The 19,009-nt window shown below is 48.1% G+C and overlaps 1 protein-coding gene and 1 pseudogene across 1 annotated transcript; both read right to left on the reverse strand.

The window, feature by feature from the left end:
* Window positions 1-10,876: 10,876 nt before the first annotated feature.
* Window positions 10,877-13,536, reverse strand: LOC120691525 (annotated as a pseudogene).
* A 1,468-nt stretch (window positions 13,537-15,004) lies between these two features.
* On the reverse strand, window positions 15,005-18,514 carry LOC120691526 (probable prolyl 4-hydroxylase 3). Its single transcript, XM_039974602.1, has 8 exons — window positions 18,212-18,514; window positions 18,002-18,083; window positions 17,154-17,251; window positions 16,976-17,073; window positions 15,919-16,048; window positions 15,640-15,827; window positions 15,447-15,543; window positions 15,005-15,292 (listed from the first exon to the last, which is right to left on the reverse strand). The coding sequence occupies exons 1-7, from the start codon at window positions 18,463-18,465 to the stop codon at window positions 15,470-15,472; spliced, it is 924 nt and encodes a 307-aa protein (XP_039830536.1). The 5' UTR covers window positions 18,466-18,514; the 3' UTR covers window positions 15,005-15,292; window positions 15,447-15,469.
* Between the last annotated feature and the right edge of the window lie 495 nt (window positions 18,515-19,009).

Genomic DNA, 19,009 nt, shown 5'->3' on the forward strand with positions numbered 1-19,009 from the left:
TGGGTGGTGATGGGAGATTTTAACCTCACTCGTGATCCTAGGGACAAAAACAATGATCGTTTCAACTTTGCCGAGGCAAATGAGTTTAACGAGTTAATCAACTCCCTCTGCCTAATTGAAATCTCGCTGATTGACCGGGCTTACACATGGAGCAACAAACGAGACGAGCCTACTCTGGTGCGCCACGACAGGTGTTTCGTCAACGTGGATTGGGATGCAATCTTCCCTAACACCACCCTCTCCTCTCTGACATGCTTCTGCTCGGACCATGTTCCTCTTCTCCTCACTGCTAGCACCAAAATCCCTCGTAGTGCTTGCTTCCGGTTTGAGAATTCTTGGCTACTCCACCGAAACTTCCGGGCGATCATCCACGATGTGCTTGCGCGACCTGCGCGTGGAGGAAGCAGCAAGGTGTTCGTCCAAAAGCTCAAGCATTGCCGTGGTGCTTGTCGCTCCTGGGCGAAACGTCTCATCCCAATTGACCAGCGGGCACAGGACACACGCATTTTGATCAACGCCCTTGATCTCCTTGAGGAACAACGTACCTTATAGCCAAATGAGAAGAAGCTACGGTGCATTGCAGTCCGAGGCCTGCAGGACATCCATGCGGAAAAGCTGGCGTTCTGGCGCCAGCGCTTCCATGTACGTCTTGCCGTTGAATGGGATGAGAATTCCCGTTTCTTCCATGCGGCTGCATCTGGGAGACGTCGGCGCAACAACATTGCTGTTTTGGAATGTGATGCTGTCATTGCCACGACGCACAGTGCCAAGAGTGCTATCCTCCACAACTTATACTCGGATCTGCTGGGAAGAACCAGGGGCACCTCTTGGAACTTCAACCTCGGCGACTTCTACCCCTCCCTGGATCTCGCCTCTCATAACCTCTCCACCTCAATCACTACAAGCGAGATCACTGCCGCTCTGTTCGCGATGGACATGCACGCGAGCCCTGGCCCAGACGGTTTTGGTCCTTCCTTTTACAAGCATTTCTGGTCGTCGATATGGGAGGATGTCGCACTTTTGTTCCAGGATTTCCATGGGGGGCGTCTTGACCTTGATGCGCTCAACAGAGCTTTGCTCGTCCTGCTCCCGAAGAAGGATGGCGCGCGCACTGCCGATGCCTTTCGTCCCATCTCCCTGCAGAACTGCCCAATGAAGCTATTCACCAAGGTGATGGTCAATCGGCTGAAACCAGTCATCCCGCTTCTCATTGACGCTGACTAGACTGGCTTCATTCATGGGAGGAGCATCGCCGAGAACTTCGTGTATGCAGCTGATCTCTTAAGCTGTTGCTACAAACGCAAAGCCCCCACGGCGGTTCTGAAGCTCGACTTTAAAAAGGCCTTCAACTCGGTCGAATGGGGGAGCTTGGACATGATTCTTGCTGCTAGAGGATTCGATGATCACTGGAGGAACTGGATCTCCAAGATTTTGACCAGCGATAAAACGACTGTCATGTTAAACGGGGTCCCCGGCCGTTGGATCACCTGTCGGCGCGGGCTCCGTCAGGGTGATCCCCTCTCCCCGTACCTCTTCATCATCGTGGTAGACGTCCTTCAACGACTTATCCAATGCGGCGCTGAGCGGGGGGAGCTGCAACACCCCATCGATGCTACGCTCCCGTGTCCCGTCCTTCAGTACGCGGATGACACGTTGATTCTCATGAAAGGGGATGTGGCGTCCATGACTGTGCTCAAGCGCATTCTTGAGGACTTCTCTGCCGCGACCGGCCTGACGATCAACTTCCACAAATCCACTTTCGTTCCTATGCATGTTGATGTCACCACCGCTGCGGCGATGGCCGAGATCCTGGGTTGCTATGTCTCTTCTTTCCCACAAACGTATCTGGGACTCCCTCTTTCCCCACACAAGCTTAAGTTTGCTGACTACCAGCCCCTCCTGCTCTCCTTTGATCGCTACCTTGCGGGCTGGAAAGCGAGGCTACTTAGCACTGGTGGTCGAATTGTACTGGTCAACTCTGTGCTTGGTAGCTTGCCCATATACTACATGTCCTCTATCATGCTCCCAAAGAAGGTTGTGGAAGCTCTTGATGCCAAGCGTCGAGCCTTTCTCTGGACTGGTGAGGAACAGTGCCATGGCTCCAGCTGCCTGGTGGCTTGGACGGACGTGTGCCAGCCTAAAGAGTTTGGTGGCCTTGGTGTCAAAAATCTCGCTGATATGAATCACTGCCTCCTCCTGAAGTTTGTGCACAAGCTCCATGACCCCGAGTCGCTCACCTGGAAACAATGGTTCCTCACACACTCGGATCTCAGCAGGGAGGCAGCCAGGGATTCCTATCTTGGCAAACTCATCTCTCACGACCTACAGCGCTACCAGGACCTGACGAGAGTGCGAGTGGGAACCGGGGATCACACCTCCTTCTGGCATGACCGCTGGCTCCTCAACACCCCGCTGTGCGACGTGTTCCCCGCTCTTTATTCTCATGTCCTACGAAGAGATCTCATTGTCCGGTTTGTTTTGGATGTTGGCCTCCAAGCACACTTGCGACCTCGGCTCACCAATGCTGCTAGGGCTGATGAGAACGTCCTCCAAAGCTGTCTGGAACAGGCGGAGCTCAGCGATGGTCCGGACACGCGCCTTCTTCACGCATTAGACCGGGAGCCATTCAACACGCGGGGGCGTACCGAGCCATGCAGGAAGGGACGTCTGCTGCGGACGTGACAAAGATTTGGTCTACCAAACTCCCTACTAAGATCAAGTTCTTCGCCTGGCTGCTTAGCCGTGGGCGCCTCAACACGCGCGCATACTTGCACTACAGAAACATCAAGACCCTGGAGGAATCTTGGTGCGCGCATTGCACTGGTGTGATGGAAACCGATGCTCACATCTTCTCTGAATGCCACAGGGCGCGCGATGTTTGGGCTAGACTGGGTTTCTTCGTGCCTGGTAACCTTGTGCAACGCCCTTGGGCTATAGGAGTCAGTACTCCTCTTCCTGACAATGTGCGGCTTGACATTGTCCTCCTGATCCTCTGGCACTTGTGGAAGTCTAGGAATGCTGCTATCTTCGATCAAGCGGACTCAAGTTCTCAGGATGTTATCAACCGCGTCGCTAGGGATATTGACAGTTGGATGAGCAGATACAGGAAAACCCTACCATGTATCCGTGAGTGGCGAACGTGGCTAGACCAGTTTGTAATTCCGTCTTGAAGTTTTCTCTCCTGTACCCTCTGTTTCCTAATTCCCTCTCATGTAACTCTCTTTCTGGGATGTCATGAACCTTTTTGTAACTATGAATGTTTCAAGTTAATGGTAGGTGGGGATCCCCCGATATTGCTCGAAAAAAAAGTTTGAAAGAGTTAGGGGAACTAAACACAGCCGTACAAGACACACCGCACAAGCACCAGTGGATCAGCATCGCTGCACCAGTGGCGTGTCTGGGGGCGTGCAAGGCCGTTTGTGCGCTCTGCTCAGAACACTGTTCGAGTGTCCTTCCCCACCAGTGTTTTCCTTACCGATCGGTAACCGGCGGTTACCGCCGATTTTTACCGATATCGGTAATAGGCGGTAACACAAACCGGCGGTAAATTTTGAAAAATTTCGCCCAGTTTTAAAATTTTCAAAAAAAATTGAAATAAAAAAGGAAAAAATATGGTAAGAAAGTAGAGATGACATACATCATTCTAATATAGAACATGTTCAAATATTTGACTGTTTGGGTACTCAAAAAAATAAAAAAAACTTTCGGAACCCATTAAGGCCCGTTTTCCGAGCAGTATTCGGCGTTTTCCGAGCGGTATTCGGCGTTTTCCGAGCGGAAATCGGCGCGTTTGGACCGGAAACCACTGCATTGTGAGTATTTCTTGATTTTACATTGATTTTTATATGTTTGTTGTGTAGCTATATTTAAAAACATGTGTTCATATTAGCTATATGGATCCATTTGTCCACCAATGTATGCTATTGGATAGAAGCTCATTTAGAATGACTAATTGAACTAGAACTTGAAAGCTAAAACCGGAAATTAAGGATATACTCTTAATGCTTTTCGGCAAAACAAACCCCTCCAGCCAAAAGTCGTGCATGTCTAGATAAAGGGCTAAGTATATACCCTTAGTCGGGTAAGCCTTGCTGAGTATAAGTATACTCAGCCTTGCTTGTGGCTCAACTTTATTTTCAGGTGATACGTTTGAAGATCAGATAGCTAGCTTGACTTGGCCGTGTACTTTACCTCCTGGTTGGTCGGTGGAGTGGGATACGGCTCCAGCCAACGATGACAATGCCGAGTGATGTCATGTACGGGCTTCATCATGACATCATGTATCGTCGTTTAGAACTCGCTTTATTTCCGCTGCAGTTGAACTCTGAACTACTTTCAATTTGAATTTCAAGTATCTTTTTAAGATTTCAAACTCGGTTTGTAATATTTAAGTTAAGACTCTGTGATGTAAGAATTTATGAAATGTTGTACTCTCCGGACTCACCTTCGTGTGAGTTGCATGTAAGCTTTGGGTTTCGAATGCAGCTCAGGTGGTTTTATCGGGACTCTACCCGACTGGACTGTCGGATTACTCCGTTTGAAGTGCGTGTTAGCCGGGATTACCATTATGGTGATGTTTAGCGCACTTGAGCAGGATTAATTCGGGCGGTTCTGCCACAAAATGCTACCAAAATTTTCAATTTTCCAAAGTCATACGGTGTTTACCGGTTAAAACCAACGGTTACCGGTCGGTAAACAGCGATTACCGGTCGGTAAACAACGGTTACCGGTTTTTTGAATTTGAATTGTCATTTCGAGTGGTTTCTAGCGGTTTCCGGCGATTTACCGCCGGTTTACCGATACCGCTAGTTGGCGAAAATCGCTTTACCGTCGGTAAGGTGAACCCTGTTCCCCACCTGCAGGGCGGTAAACTTCCATGGAAACATACGTAGCAGTAATTAAGGAACATCAAGTTCCTCATGCAGTAATTATTCTCAGCCGTTGATTGTAAAAGGAGAGGATTTTTATTAAGCAAGGGTAGTAGAGTAATTTTTCTCTGCTGATTAAGTTGTGACCGTTCAGCGAGAGCAGATCGGAGGTTGAAGAAATCTCTCCTTGCGTGGCTTACGGAGGGGCTTCAAAGTCCGGCTGCGCGTGCAGTCGCCGGCGGTGGCCGGCAAATCCCTCCTCCGCTCGACCTACGGAGGGAGTCGGCGGCGGCGGCCGGCCATGCAGTCCGAAGAAACTTGATGCCACCAGCAATTGCCATCGAGAGGCTATTTAATTTTTTTTCCGATAATGGGTAATTGGAGATTGACTAGATGTTGCCATGAAAATACTAATCTACCCTTTCAGTTAATTTCCCAACAATTCTTGGTCCACAAATTTAATAGGTTCCTTCTACTTTTTGACCATTGAATCTGTCTTTTTGACCACTGAATCTGTGTTGTCATTTCCTCTACCTGTATAAGCTCAAAATCATGCCGTACAGTAATTGTAGAATCAAACTGTAGGGTACTCCTTCTGTCCCAAAATATAAGTATTTGTTGACTTCTCTTGATCATTCGTCTTGTTCAAAAAATTTGAGAAAATATTATTTATTTTGTTATGACATGTTTTATCATCGTATATATTTGAAGCATATCTTAATTGTTTTTTCTCAAATTTTTTAAATAAGATAAATGTTCAAACATGATCAGCAGAAGTCAACAAATACTTATATTTTATATTTTAGGACGGATGTAAGTACATAGTCAGAACCACGAGGGCAACGAGAGCTACCTGTCAGTTTTCAGGCCTCAGTGCTACCCGTCTTTTTCCTCCAGAAATCACATGTTCGTTAGGGGGTGTTTAGTAGGTGAAAAAGTTTGGGGTTGGGTACTGTAGCACGTTTCGTTGTTATTTGACAATTAATGTCTAATTATGAATTAATTAATATCATTATATTCATCTCGTATGAATCAGTCAGACTGAGTAATTAGTTATTTTTTTAACTGCATTTAATGCTCTATGCATGTGTTCGAAAACTTAATGTGACATGCACTGTGCAAAAAAATTGGAAACTAAACGCTGCCTTAGCAAGTCTTGTCGACCGCTTGCTTCCAGGCTCCAGTCCAGAACCAGAAGTCCAGATGCCTCAGTAGTCAGTGTTGACGAATTGGGGAATATATTCCACATGGAAAGACCTTTTAACCATGAAATGAAGAACTAGCATAAACCTATGTGAATGGCTATATGTTTTCCTTTTCTACTTCCCGCCACCGAAGTGTACTGATGTGGGCTCGAGAATTGTTCAGGAAACTTCCTCTGCCTACACAGGAATTTCAGATTGATTTCCTTACCAATTTGACCTCATTCTTGGCACAATTAGTTCTGGGTTTAAGCAGGTTCATAATATCATATTCCGCTGCGGCGCTCTGGCACTCGTCGTTGGGCAGAGAGGTAGGCCGCGAGGAGGAGCTTTAGTAGGCGGCGCCCATCAACCTCGCGTGCGGATAAGGAGGTAGGCGAGGTAGGCGGCGCGTTGGGCCCTCGCCGGACGGCGGAAGTGGCGGAGGAGATTGTGGTGACTATGGTGGCGGCGGCCGCTGAGCGGCAGAGGGGACTGCAGTGACTGTGGTGGTGGCGGCGGCCGCCCCCTTGCGGTTCCGCCCAACATTGAACCCACAAAAGTATTGCAGCTGGGCTGCACTGCATCGGCCACTAGATTTGTTTTTGCGGGGCGGGTTAGCGGGCTCGTTTTAGAACCCACCCCGCATGCAATTTGAATAATATAAGTGGCACGTCCGCTACTGTGGAAATGGCCGGCGTTGGGGAATGCCTGTGCATCGATGGGAGCACAGTGCTGAGGCCTCCCCAGCGGAGGCGACGTCTGATGATGTGACGCCCTGGAGCTAATCTCATGCTTAATTTGCTAATCATGAACTTAAGTGGTCATTAGTAGGTTTCATCCTCGTTAGTGAGTTTTGCTATTAGTAACTTGGCTCAAGATTTTCTTTCTAAACTAAACCTCGAATTAACTTTCGCCCAACATCAAAGTTGTAGAATTACTTATTCTCTACAACTTTTATTTTGGCCGAATTTCAAGTTCTAATTGAGAAAATCGAGTTCTGGCAGTGGAAAGTTGAATCAGGAAATTGAACTTGGGCAGTGACCGGTCCGACCGGCGGCGAGCTCCGGTCAAACCGGTGTACGGCACCGCCACTGCCAGTGAAGCCACGCGTCGCCGCGCTGTTGGGCTGCCACCGCCTAAGCACCGCCATCCCGTTCGTGCTAATCCAATCGCCCTCAACTCCGTTCTTCTCCCTCGGGCCCGTGCAGAGCAAGCGGAGCTGCCAGTGCGCCGCCGCCCGCCGTGCCGGCCATCCTCCGCCGCCGTCCTTCGTATCCAAGCCGCCCGAGAGTCAATTTCCCTCACCCCGCACCTCCACAACCCCATCCCGAGCTCGATTTCGCAGTCTTTCTGCCGGAATCAAGCCCGCCACCACTGGCCGCCATTAACCCTAGCACTGAGCTCCGCCCCCTCCGTTGAATTCCCTCTCCCGGCCTTCCTCCGTCCAATCCAAGAGCACGGTGAGCATCCTAGTGACCCACTCATGCTCTCCGACCTTTTTCCCCTCGCTCCGGGCACCGCCGCCGCCAGAACACCGTCGCGCTGCCGCCCGCTCGTCGCCCCACACCCTGGGACGGGCTCCTGCGCCACGGCCGCGCGCACGGGTGCTGCCTTCCCTACAGAAACCGTTCCAACCTTTTCCGGCTGCCGCCCCACCCCACACCGGCGAGAACGCCGCCACCAGGCCGCCGCGCCGAGCAGAGCCCTGCTCTGCAGCGAGCGCTGCCTGGGGGCCGGTCTGACCGCTGGCAGGGACCGGTCAGACCGGTCCAGGCAGGCAATCCGGTCTGACCGGAATGGAAACCGGTCCAACCGGTTTTACTTCCATTTTTAGTGCTAAAATTCTAAAATTCATAGGAAATCATAGGAAAATGCAAAACGGCAAAACCAGTTGCATTAGCTTCATAATTTCATGTTCTATTTTGCTTGCTGGTTTTGCTTACTCTGGTATAAGAGTTGTTGAGGTCTAGAATAGAACCACTCATATATGCTTGGATTCGAGCCTGATGTAATCAAGGTGTCCTCTGGCCTTCTTTGATGGAGACACTTCATGCTAAAAGGAATTTGAAACCAGGATTCCATCTCAGCACTGAACCATCCCTTTGAACCATAGTTAAGACTGTTGTGTATCGGTTTTGTCCATGCATTTTTGTATGATTACTGCATTGCATTGCATTGCATCTTTTCATAAATCTCATGCATGGCATCATTCTTTGCTATAGACACTGCACCCGAGGTCGCTTACGAGCTGATTGCCGAGCCAGTTCAGGAACCTCCAGCAGAAGGCCAGCAGCAGGAAGAAGCCGTTGAGCCAGCGCCAGAAGAAGTTGCTAACCCCGCTGACTTGCAAGGCAAGCCCCGGAGCATATTCTTTACTTTTAATTATATCATGTTATATCTAAAGTATTGTGCATTTACGTTCAAGGACTTGATTGGAACTATAGATGCATAATCTCTTTTACCCAATGTCTTACTAGTTATTGGATCGATAGCACTGCTTTGCTTAATTAGGATTCGGTAGAAGACGGGTGATTTCCTGTCACCCACGAGATAGGGTTTGTTACTTCAAGGTTGTTTGAGAAAGAATCCTATGAGAATGAAATGGAGACCAGGCGGAGAGGATTGGACGTGATCAGAATATTAGGGAAGTTAAACCTCCACTTGTGTCGATTGAGGACCGTACCGTTGTTGGCCCTTTGACTGAGGATTGAATAGTACTAACCACATGCCAGAAGTAGGAGGTAGTCGAAACCGGTAAGCTAATTATCTAATTGCAATTGAATCTGACTCTCTATCCGCTACTCTGGCGTTGGGGGGAGGGGCGGATGATGTTGTCGTCCACGGGTTCACCGGGTGTTCGCACGTGTGGGACTCATCATCTGAGTGTTTGCGGCCACGAGTCAGACTTTGAGGTAATTATGGGAACAGTTGCTCGGTGTGACTCGACGGGGTTGCACTTGGTGTGTGAGTTAGGTCCACCTTGCAAGGTTAAATCGGATCGATTCGCCGTGACTCGCGGATATGAGAGCCTTGGCCAATGCGTCGCATCGTAGTAAAGATTGAAAGGACAGAAAGATGGAATTGGATTTATGATTGTGATACCTTATTATGTTCAACCAGGTTTGCTTTAGAGAAGTAGGCAAATCTAGTTTTTATAGCTACTAACTCAATTTGGGCTAGAATACTGAAAATAAGGATCTAGTATTAGCAGCTTTTCAGCAAAAGAGCTACAGAGCCAGGGGTGAAGCCGCAGTGTCTTTGCCTGGTGCACGTGCACCATGGTCAAAATCAAATTTCTAGTAGTTAACTCCATTTTTACCATGTAAATTATATAATTTTGTTCTAGCTAATGGAGAGTGCACCAGGGTCATTCCATTCCTAGCTTCGCCACTGTACAGAGCCAAAGAGCCTTGCATGTTAGGAGTCGGCTAAGTATATACCAATAGTCGGGTAAGTCTTGCTGAGTATTAGAGTATTCAGGCTTGTGGTTGTAACATTTTAAGCAGGTTGTGTGCCGGAGGATTTTGAGGAGATCTGCGCGTCATGGATTGGTCAACCTCCCCCTCCGGGCTGGACCGTCGAGTGGGTCTCATCCTCACCGTGAAGCCGGCAGTTTGACTTCACATCTGTGGGCTAGATGTGAAGCCCACCTTTTTATCAACACTGCTGGTTATCGTATTGTATTTGAAACTTGGTTTTACCTTCCGCTGTGTTTAAAAACTCTGTGGTTTGAGTTGTAAACCTGGTTTGTAAACTCTTGATGTAAATTAATTTGGTAACTACTGTTTGAACTGTTGTTGTAAATTAAGTTGAAAATCCTTATTGCTTGTAATCATCTGCGCTCGTCTTCGTGCGAGATTTCCAGTGTAGCCGATTCTGGTTTCGGCAGACTGTTCGGGTATGCCGTTTGGGTGCAATGAGCTATGGATTAAGTAAGAGATGATAATTATTGCACTTAAACCGGGTTTATTTGGGCGGTTCTGCGACAGATGATCCGCTTCAGCTTCCTCCGGCTCGACATGGTCGGCGCCGGCCGCCGGCCGCCGGCCGTGGGATATACACGTTTGCATCCTAGATTGGATTTTTAACGAAAATAGAACGGCACTGTGCGAGTATTTTTGGCGAAAATATAAAAGGTGCTCTATAAAGTATACTGGTGTCTCTCAGTCTGACTCTCAGGCTTCTAAGCAAGCCCTATTTGGACCTTGTTTGGTTTGTGCTAAGAAAATCCTAGAACACATTTGACCGTCCATTAGGGGTGTCAAACAAAGCCAGTTTACCAAATCAACTTCAGAACCGCGCTAGGAACCCTGAAGAATCTAATGAGTCCTTTGACAGAGTGATTAGAGAATGGTTACTGTAGCATTATTGTAGCCAATCATCGATTAATTATCGTTATTAAATTCGTCGCGAAAAATTACATCCATCTCTAAAAATATTTTGCAAATAGACTTCATTTAATACTTCATGCGGGCAAAATTCTCTTTTGAAATGCGTGCGCTAAGGATTCCTTAGTGCGAACCAAACACGGCCAAGGATCTCGTACCAATTTAAGCAGAATTTAGATACCAATTTAAGCAAAAAAAACCCCAAAAATTCTTAAAGCGAGCGACAATGCGGACGACGATAATCTGCAGTATGGTTACTGTTTAGGGGGTTTGATGAGTGAAAGGATTTTCCATTTCCACAAAAACTGCTCCGGATTACATCGAAGATATCCCGTAAACTTCAATATGTTGCATTCTGAAACAGCCGCAGGTGTACAATGGTACTCTTAACCGTGAAGGTTTCGTTCTAATCAAAAGTCGTAGGATCAAACTCATATTCAGCATAAACATGATCCTTATTGTCAGATCGTTTCACACATATACTTTACAAAAGGTCAAGTTTGCGACATCAGGAACACTAAAATTTACACAATAGTAAATGCTACCAAGGTCCAAGTTGCACGTTACAACAGAGTAAACGAAAACAAAAGACCAAGTTCTTCACACTCATGGATCACTGAACCTCACAACAACTCACAGGAAAAGTGTACAGTGTACAGATGAAGTCTATCAAAGTTCATAGGCTGGGAACCTTGATTCAGATGGGTCAATCATATCCAAGAGGAGGTATGCCATCCCAGCCTTCCCTTCAAACAGTGAAAACGGGCGATCACCGCCATGCATCGCCCCCTCAGCGATCAACTCATCAGCTTTCTCGAGAAGAAAGCATGCAAAAGCCTTTGCTCGATAGAGGTACTCGATGTTGCCAGTCAGCCTGTACAATGAGAGGAACACGTAGGCATTCCCGCTTACACCGTGACATATTCCAACTCTCTTCAGAAGCCCTCGGTTCCAGACAACCTCCGCAGCATCTGCAGCTGATTGCTTGAAATGATCATCATGGAAAACCTGAAATACAAATGTAGTACCCACGATGACATACAAAGATTAATCGATCAACAAGTGATTCACAGCTTCAGTCATCATTTAAACACAGCCAAATCTGAAAACCACATTGATTAAACATGCAGACACACAATGGGAGATGCACTAGAGCAAGCTGGTGCTAGGGATCTCCAGGGTCTGTTGCCAGGATAGGGCTGGTGCTTTTTCTTTCTGGACCTTGTTTTTCTTGTTGTTGCGTGTATGTACTTGAATTTTACCTTTTTTCTTCTATAATGAAATGATAGTATCATACCCAGCTCTCCAACGTGTTTTTGATAAAACAAAATGCATTAGAGCAAGTGTAACTGTAAACAGATGGATCAATCACCTCATATGCTTTAGCCAGTGTCAGCGCAACACCAGGGGCACCATGACACCAATGCACCAACCGATCAGAATCATTGCCTTCACTTGAGGGATAGTTGCCACTAGGAAATCTGTTCTTGATCATGTACAGCAGGGTGTTCTTCACATCATCCTGCTCATCCAGTTTAAGTTCAGTGTGCATGAGCACGTGCATGATTCCAGCAAGACCATGGGCAGCACCCCAGTACTTCTTCCCATGCCATTCGTACATCAGCGGGCTACTCCCCTTGCTTGACAGCTTTCTTCCCTCCTTAATGATGTCCTTTGCCACAGAATTCTACGCAATTGAAGTGGTTGATCCAGTAAGATTTCCAGTGCCTTTCGCACGAGCCTAATTAAAAAAAGGAAATGTGAAAGAAAATTATATAACAGAACTACATCATCAACATACAATGTGCTCAAGAGGGATCGTCTTCTCGCTGAGATGCTTATTCAAGAACAAGCAAGCCCATAGATACCCCGCCCTTCCATACAGCAGCTCATTTGGTACTTTCTCAGTGATTGTTATCTACAAAATCACAAACAGGAACAGCTGAGTCTACAACATCAGGACTACCAATTATGCCATCTGGTATGCCATCTGCTGTTGTACAGCCATGTAGCAACATCATATTGCACACACAAGCAACAAATCGCAATGCTTGGCAATCACCTCATCAGAAGCCTCACCTCATCAAAGGAGCTCAGATATTGGGTGACCCTCAACTAGTCATCGCAATGCTTGGCAATCACCGCCCCAAGAGCGCAGACACCGGCCCTCCCACATATGAATGTCAAGAACCTGCGCCTTACACACCCAGGCGGCCAGGCCAGAGGCCACGGCCACACCCCTCCATATCATTATCAAACAACCAGTAACCGAAAGACCCAACCAAAGCAACAAGCATCAAGCGCGACCAGAAAAGGGCTTCATCTTACGGCAGTCCCCGCGACGCGTCGTCGCAGGCGCGGACGATGTCGGCGGCGAGGGCGAGGTCCCCGCGGTCGCCGGTGACCCGGAAGGACTTGAACAGCAGGAGCGCCGTCCCGAGCGCGCCCGTGTAGAGCGTGTAGTCCGTCACCTGGCGCCCCGCCTTCACCCACGTCTCCTCCACCACCTGCAGCCAGTGGGGATGCGGGAGAAGCGGAACCGAGCAATCAGTCGAGCAGCTGGCGGGCGCGCGGCAGGAAACCGTGGAGAGCGATCGAGTAGCGGGGCGGCGTGCCTTGTCCTTGAGCCGGCGCGCGGCGCGGAGGAAGCGGTCGGAGAGCCTGGCGTACGGGAGCGAGAGCAGGCCCCGGAGCCCCGCGGGCCGGTCGCCGTCGCCGCCGGGGGCCTCGGCCTCGGCGACGAAGTCGGGGAAGTCGTTGGGGAAGAAGCGGTCGGCCATGGCGTCGCCGCGCGTGCTCCGACGCCGCTTCGATGCGTGAGAGGAAGAGGAGCAGCGTTCCCGACGGGTGGTGAGCCTTTCGGTGGCCTTCGTCTTCTCGCCAGTCCCACCGCCGTCCCCCATGGCTGCCGCGAGCTCGGTTTATAAAAACTGCTCGCGACTCGCGAGGTCGCTGGACGCCGCGGCGCTGGTGGGGTGCCTGGGTGGTGGCACGTCTGTCGCGAGCTCGGAGCAACGCGTGGAGCGCGCCGCTGATTTTCCTGTTCCCAACAAACTGCCGCTGCTGCTCGTCGCCTCGGCGTCGGTCAGCGTCTGGTTAGCCGTTACCCGAAAGCTGGTGCAAGCGTGTCGTCTGATCAAGCACGTCGTCTATTATTCAGTGGTGCGTTATTTTTTTCTTCTTTGTGGGACCCACCAGCTGAAGTTTCCCGCATTCCTTAATTTTATGATCCTCTGTTTTGCCACTCTATATTTTTTTCTATTTTTTATTTTGCATTCCTCCGTTCAGAAAAAAAAAATGGGAGCGTGTTCCTGCACGACAGCACGAGCTACCGCTTCCTCTACAAATTCTGTCGAAGGCCCTGCGAAATCAGAGTGCGCGGGAGGACTAGCCACAAACTGGCCTTCAATCATTTATGTTCGCCCGTGTCCCACCAGGGACACAGATGTGTGTCCGCTCACTCAAAAAAAAACTCGGCCGGGAAGGGGAAACAGCCCACACCCGTTCTTCATTAAGAGGAAACCTTTCGGCGCTCGACCGAGAAAACCCCCCGAACCCCGGCCTATACCCACTTGGGCCATGACCCTTGCGGACCGAGCACGGCGAGGGGTTTTTTTTTTACCCCGCACAGGAAATTCCCGAAAACTCCGCCGAGAGTGCACCGACTGGGGCTCGAACTCTGACTGCAGGGGTGCCGCTGGCGCGCTTCGACCATCCGGTCTAACGGCCTTAGGCGTGTCCTTCAATCAGAGTGCGCGGGAGGACTAGCCACAAACTGGCCTTCAATCATTTATGTTCGCCCGTGTCCCACCAGGGACACAGATGTGTGTCCGCTCACTCAAAAAAAAAACTCGGCCGGGAAGGGGAAACAGCCCACACCCGTTCTTCATTAAGAGAAAGCCTTTCGGCGCTCGACCGAGAAAACCCCCCGAACCCCGGCCTATACCCACTTGGGCCATGACCCTTGCGGACCGAGCACGGCGAGGGGTTTTTTTTTACCCCGCACAGGAAATTCCCGAAAACTCCGCCGAGAGTGCACCACCCGTTCTTCATTAAGAGAAAGCCTTTTCGGCGCTCGACCGAGAAAACCCCCCGAACCCCGGCCTATACCCACTTGGGCCATGACCCTTGCGGACCGAGCACGGCGAGGGGTTTTTTTTTACCCCGCACAGGAAATTCCTGAAAACTCCGCCGAGAGTGCACCGACTGGGGCTCGAACTCTGACTGCAGGGGTGCCGCCGGCGCGCTTCGACCATCCGGTCTAACGGCCTTAGGCGTGTCCGCTCACTGAGACTCCAAGCTTTGCAACAATGTTTTAATGTGATCCAGTCTCCGTTTAGGCCAACACAAACTCGTCTTAAGAAGCACAAGCTTCTTCAACTTGCCATTCCTTCCGCTTGGGACGTATTTCCTCCGTCCTAAATTATGTCATTTTAACATTTTTATTTAGATGCATAAAGTTTACTATGTACTTAGATATATATTATATCTAGATGCATAGTAAAATTCATGTATCTAGAAAAGCTAAAACAACCAATAATTTAGAACAAAGGGAAGTAGGAAATAATGCGTAGCAACACACCATTTTTTTTAAAAAAAAAAGAAGCTGTTTTCATCATCTATATACTGCATCCTATCTTGATTTGAATAAGGGCAATGGCAGTTTATACACCCACGCGTCCATCTCTTCTGAATGATCAAGTTCATCGGCCTAACATGTTAATGTACAACATAGTTCCTAAGACTAAGCCTCGGTAACAGCTAGAAGGAAAAACTGTAAATTAATTCTCTATGGAAAATCGACACCCTCAACATGTGCTAAAATGTCCGCAAATCTGAACCTGTGTGCGACCTGCAAAGTGTTGAAAAGAAAATCCAATAAATTTGGAATGTAGCTTCGGAGTTGACCTCAGGCATTTGAATATATGGAGGAATAATATTTTTGCAGTATGCAAACTAATAACATAGCTGAAGGACCATTCTGGTTTCTGAGCGAATTCTAGTACCTGAGGTCTGTGTTTTCTTGTATCTAAATTTTGTACTCATGAACGCGCATCCACTTTGTCGATGACCATTTATTGCCTTTTATCACCGGACATCCACCTAAAGAGAATTTGCAGTTGAATAGAAGAATCAGAGTACTGTGGCATAACACTACTGCTGGATAATATGCCATGTCATGAAGATTAGAAATTTCACCATGAAGGCTTGTGGGATCCAGGGATCCATCAGGCTTCATGCTCCAGAAGAGTAGCGCATCTCCCATCTTCGGTTTAACAGATAGACCATTCTTTGCACATTCAGATAGCTCATTATAAAATGGTGATGAGCTGCTGTTTACTGGCGCTGAAGGGAACACAGTCTCGCCACCATCTTCAACGTCCGAACTAGTAAATAACAATTGCCATGAAAAAAAGATAAGTGTCAATTTGCTCATCAATGGCACATATTCAAAGAATACCATACTATAGTACATACAGATACATAAGAAGAGTTGCTATACGCTGGCCTCCATTTTTGGTGTTGTAATCATCATGGAAGTAATCAAAGTGAGGCTCGTACTTCTGCCCAACTTCATAGTGGAGGACTTGAAGACCCTCTCCATGCTCTGCAAAATTACAGGGAAACTATGAAGAGAGGGGGTGATGGCAATTGAAGTAAAATTGTAAAAGCAAATAGTCAGGCACCGAGGCACCAATGGCCAAAGAAAGACTAATTGCATTTCATGATTAATTGCATTTCATGATTGTTATTTACATTTACGACTGGCCATCAAAATTTGTTGTAATGGGTTATTATTTGATTCTATTTGCTGAAATAGAGTTGATTCTTGTAGCTTGAGGACTTGTGTACCTCGCCATATTGTTGGGTATGTACCTCAATGTACCTTTTGGTTTGAAATGTATGTTTAGATGTCAAGCAATCAACATTTAGCTACTGCACATGCTGTACTGTTCTAAAAACACACTGGTCGGTGCACAAACAGTACATTCAATTTTTTTTTTTCACAGCATGCAGTCTTTAATGAAACCTTATAGAGCAACATGTATGGCATTGAAACCTCCAAATTATACTAAAGAACACAGCAAGCTATCCCAGAACTGTGAAAAAAATCAAGGATAGATCTACCTAATGCACTGTTTAGTACATTTGCAGATAGTGATTTTGTTAATAATCTCTAGTGCAGTACATCATGTACAATTTGGTGATTCATAAGGCAGTTAAAGCAGGAGTCATGAGTTTTTGAGTTCTAACACAGCCTATTTTATTTGTATGCTGGACCTAAAAGTGTACTTTGAAGGTAGGCACCATTTATTAATCATCAAGGCAGTAGTCAGGACTTTCAAGTCATTCCATGAAGCAGACTATTTCTGAAATAAAACTGATTTTTTTTTAAATGTACGAGTTAGCTGTGTCAACCAGCACAATCCAAGCATTAATCTAATGATTAAATGTCTGTTGACCATACCGGAATTTTGTTCACAAAATAATACACAGAAAATTCAACTTTTAAACCCATGGTAACTATACGTACCTACAGGTATGAAGGTGTAATCTGCTATCCTTTTCTCAATTGTACGAATAATTTTGTCCTGCCCTCTTCTAAGAAACATTCCTGAACTTGTCCGCACCCTGCATATATCGCATCATGCAAAATGAGCACCACAGGTGGTGTAACATCCATGAAATTGTAACTTCAGCTATGTTCAGACCTGCTATCCTTGCTCCCTCCAGTTGCTGAATCAACTACTGTCGACTTCTTCATGTGAGGCTTGGCCAGTGAAATCAAATAGTCACATTCTTCCTTGGACTGGGTAACATAAAATTCAGTCATAACTTAGTCTTGGTAGAGCAATTGCAAACAGTCAGCACTAAAAACAGAGTTGAATATGAGCAATTGAAAAAGAAACCAATCCTGACATTACTTCCTTTTCTATTATGCAGCCTCTGCAGCAGCAAACATGAATTCAATTGCATCACTCAAATGAATTGGCAAGAGGATAACTATGAGTTCAGATGATAAGCTTAACATGAAGGGAACATCCAGACCATATGGTTGAAAACCTGAGTTTAGACTCCAGATCCACCACTTTTAGCAATTCCCAAGCTGCGTGACACTATGAGACTATGACTATGAATGTCGAGTACAATGTAGCACCTGATGTACCCAAACTCTTGTGAAGCTCAATGACAGCTGTATCCCATATGTACACTAGCCATTTCAAGTAAACTGACAGTATAGCGGCCGCCCAGATCTGGAATAGAGTCATCAAAACTACATTTCCTGTATCCCACTCGCAGCCTCACTAGTAGAACCACTTCGGTGACAGGGCTGCCCAGAGCATTTGTAAACGATACTGAAAAAGGAGCAACGGATTTGGCAGAGGGCTCAGCAAATTCGATCGCATAATCGAGGTTTTCAACTAATGGTCTGGTGTCGCGCCAATTGCTCAACTAAGATTTCAAGGGGACTCGAGATCTCAAGATGCATGGAGCAAAATCGCATCTAGAACATGTGGTCCATTGTACCAAACAAAAACGAATGAAGCGAGGGACTCACGAGGAAGTTGTGGTACACGAACGCACGGGGCTCCCACGATAGCACCTCCGTCCACGGCTCCCCCTTCTCCCCGCGCACGTCCCTGCAGCACGCAACGCGAGCGCGAGCGACCACGCGGTTAGCATCTCGCAGGAAACCAAACGCGCGCGCAAGAGAGAGAGAGAGATCGCGGAGACGGAGGCAGGAGAGAGAAGGAACAAAAAAACGCACGACTCGGTGGCGGATCTGCGGGAGCGCGCGCGCGGGCGCGGGCGCGCGAGGCCCGCTCCTCGTGGCCCCGCGCCGTCGGAGGCCCCCGGCAGCGAGAGCGCGCCGAGCGCGAGGAGGAGGAGCAGCGCCGCGCACGCCAGCAGCAGCGCCGCCACGACGGCCATCGACGGCCTCGCGCCCCGCTTCCCGCCCCCGCCGCCGCCGACGCCGCCCAGCAGCGGCCTCACGGCCCGCCCCGCCGCCCGGCCCGCCATGCCACCCGCCCGCCCGCGTCGCAGCGCACGCACGTCGGGCCCGCTGCCTCTTGCCTCCCCCTCCCGCTCTCCACCTGCCTCTCTGACCTGAGTCGCGGGTTTTTTATCGCAAAGGATGCTGCGGGCTGCGGTGCGCTGATCCGTCGGTACTTGCCCCGCTATTCCATTCTAAAAGGGAATTTTTTATACATAAAAAAGTAAATAAAGTTAATTTTAAAAAAATAGGGATAAGTATAATTTTTGAATCTAACGACGGTAATTAATTAATAATTAGTTACATTGATGCTACAGTATTATTATCTAATCGCTTGGTTAAAAGCCTCATTAGATTCTTCGGGGTCATTAGTGCGAAGTTTTAAAATTGGTTTTGTAAACTGATTTTGTTTAATACAATAAGTAACGATCAAATTGTCACTATTCATTAGCAAAGTGTCACTATTCATTATATTCATTAGGACCGCACAAATCAAACCAAACGAGCCCACGATACGGCTAGGCGCGGCCGGGTTCGGTATGTGACGTGTCAGACTGGTAGGGGTGGGCC

This window comes from Panicum virgatum, chromosome 9N, assembly GCF_016808335.1.
Source record: "Panicum virgatum strain AP13 chromosome 9N, P.virgatum_v5, whole genome shotgun sequence".
NCBI lineage: Eukaryota > Viridiplantae > Streptophyta > Magnoliopsida > Poales > Poaceae > Panicum > Panicum virgatum.

What these genes read in the sequence shown, in the direction of transcription:
- LOC120691526 (XM_039974602.1), bottom strand. Translation starts at nt 18,465, where the DNA reads ATGGCGGGCCGGGCGGCGGGGCGGGCCGTGAGGCCGCTGCTGGGCGGC. An exon ending in CGCAGATCCGCCACCGAGTC is followed by an intron (nt 18,084 to 18,211) that starts GTGCGTTTTTTT and finishes TGCGTGCTGCAG; the next exon opens with GGACGTGCGCGGGGAGAAGG. An exon ending in GCAACTCTTCTTATGTATCT is followed by an intron (nt 15,828 to 15,918) that starts GTATGTACTATA and finishes GTTATTTACTAG; the next exon opens with TTCGGACGTTGAAGATGGTG.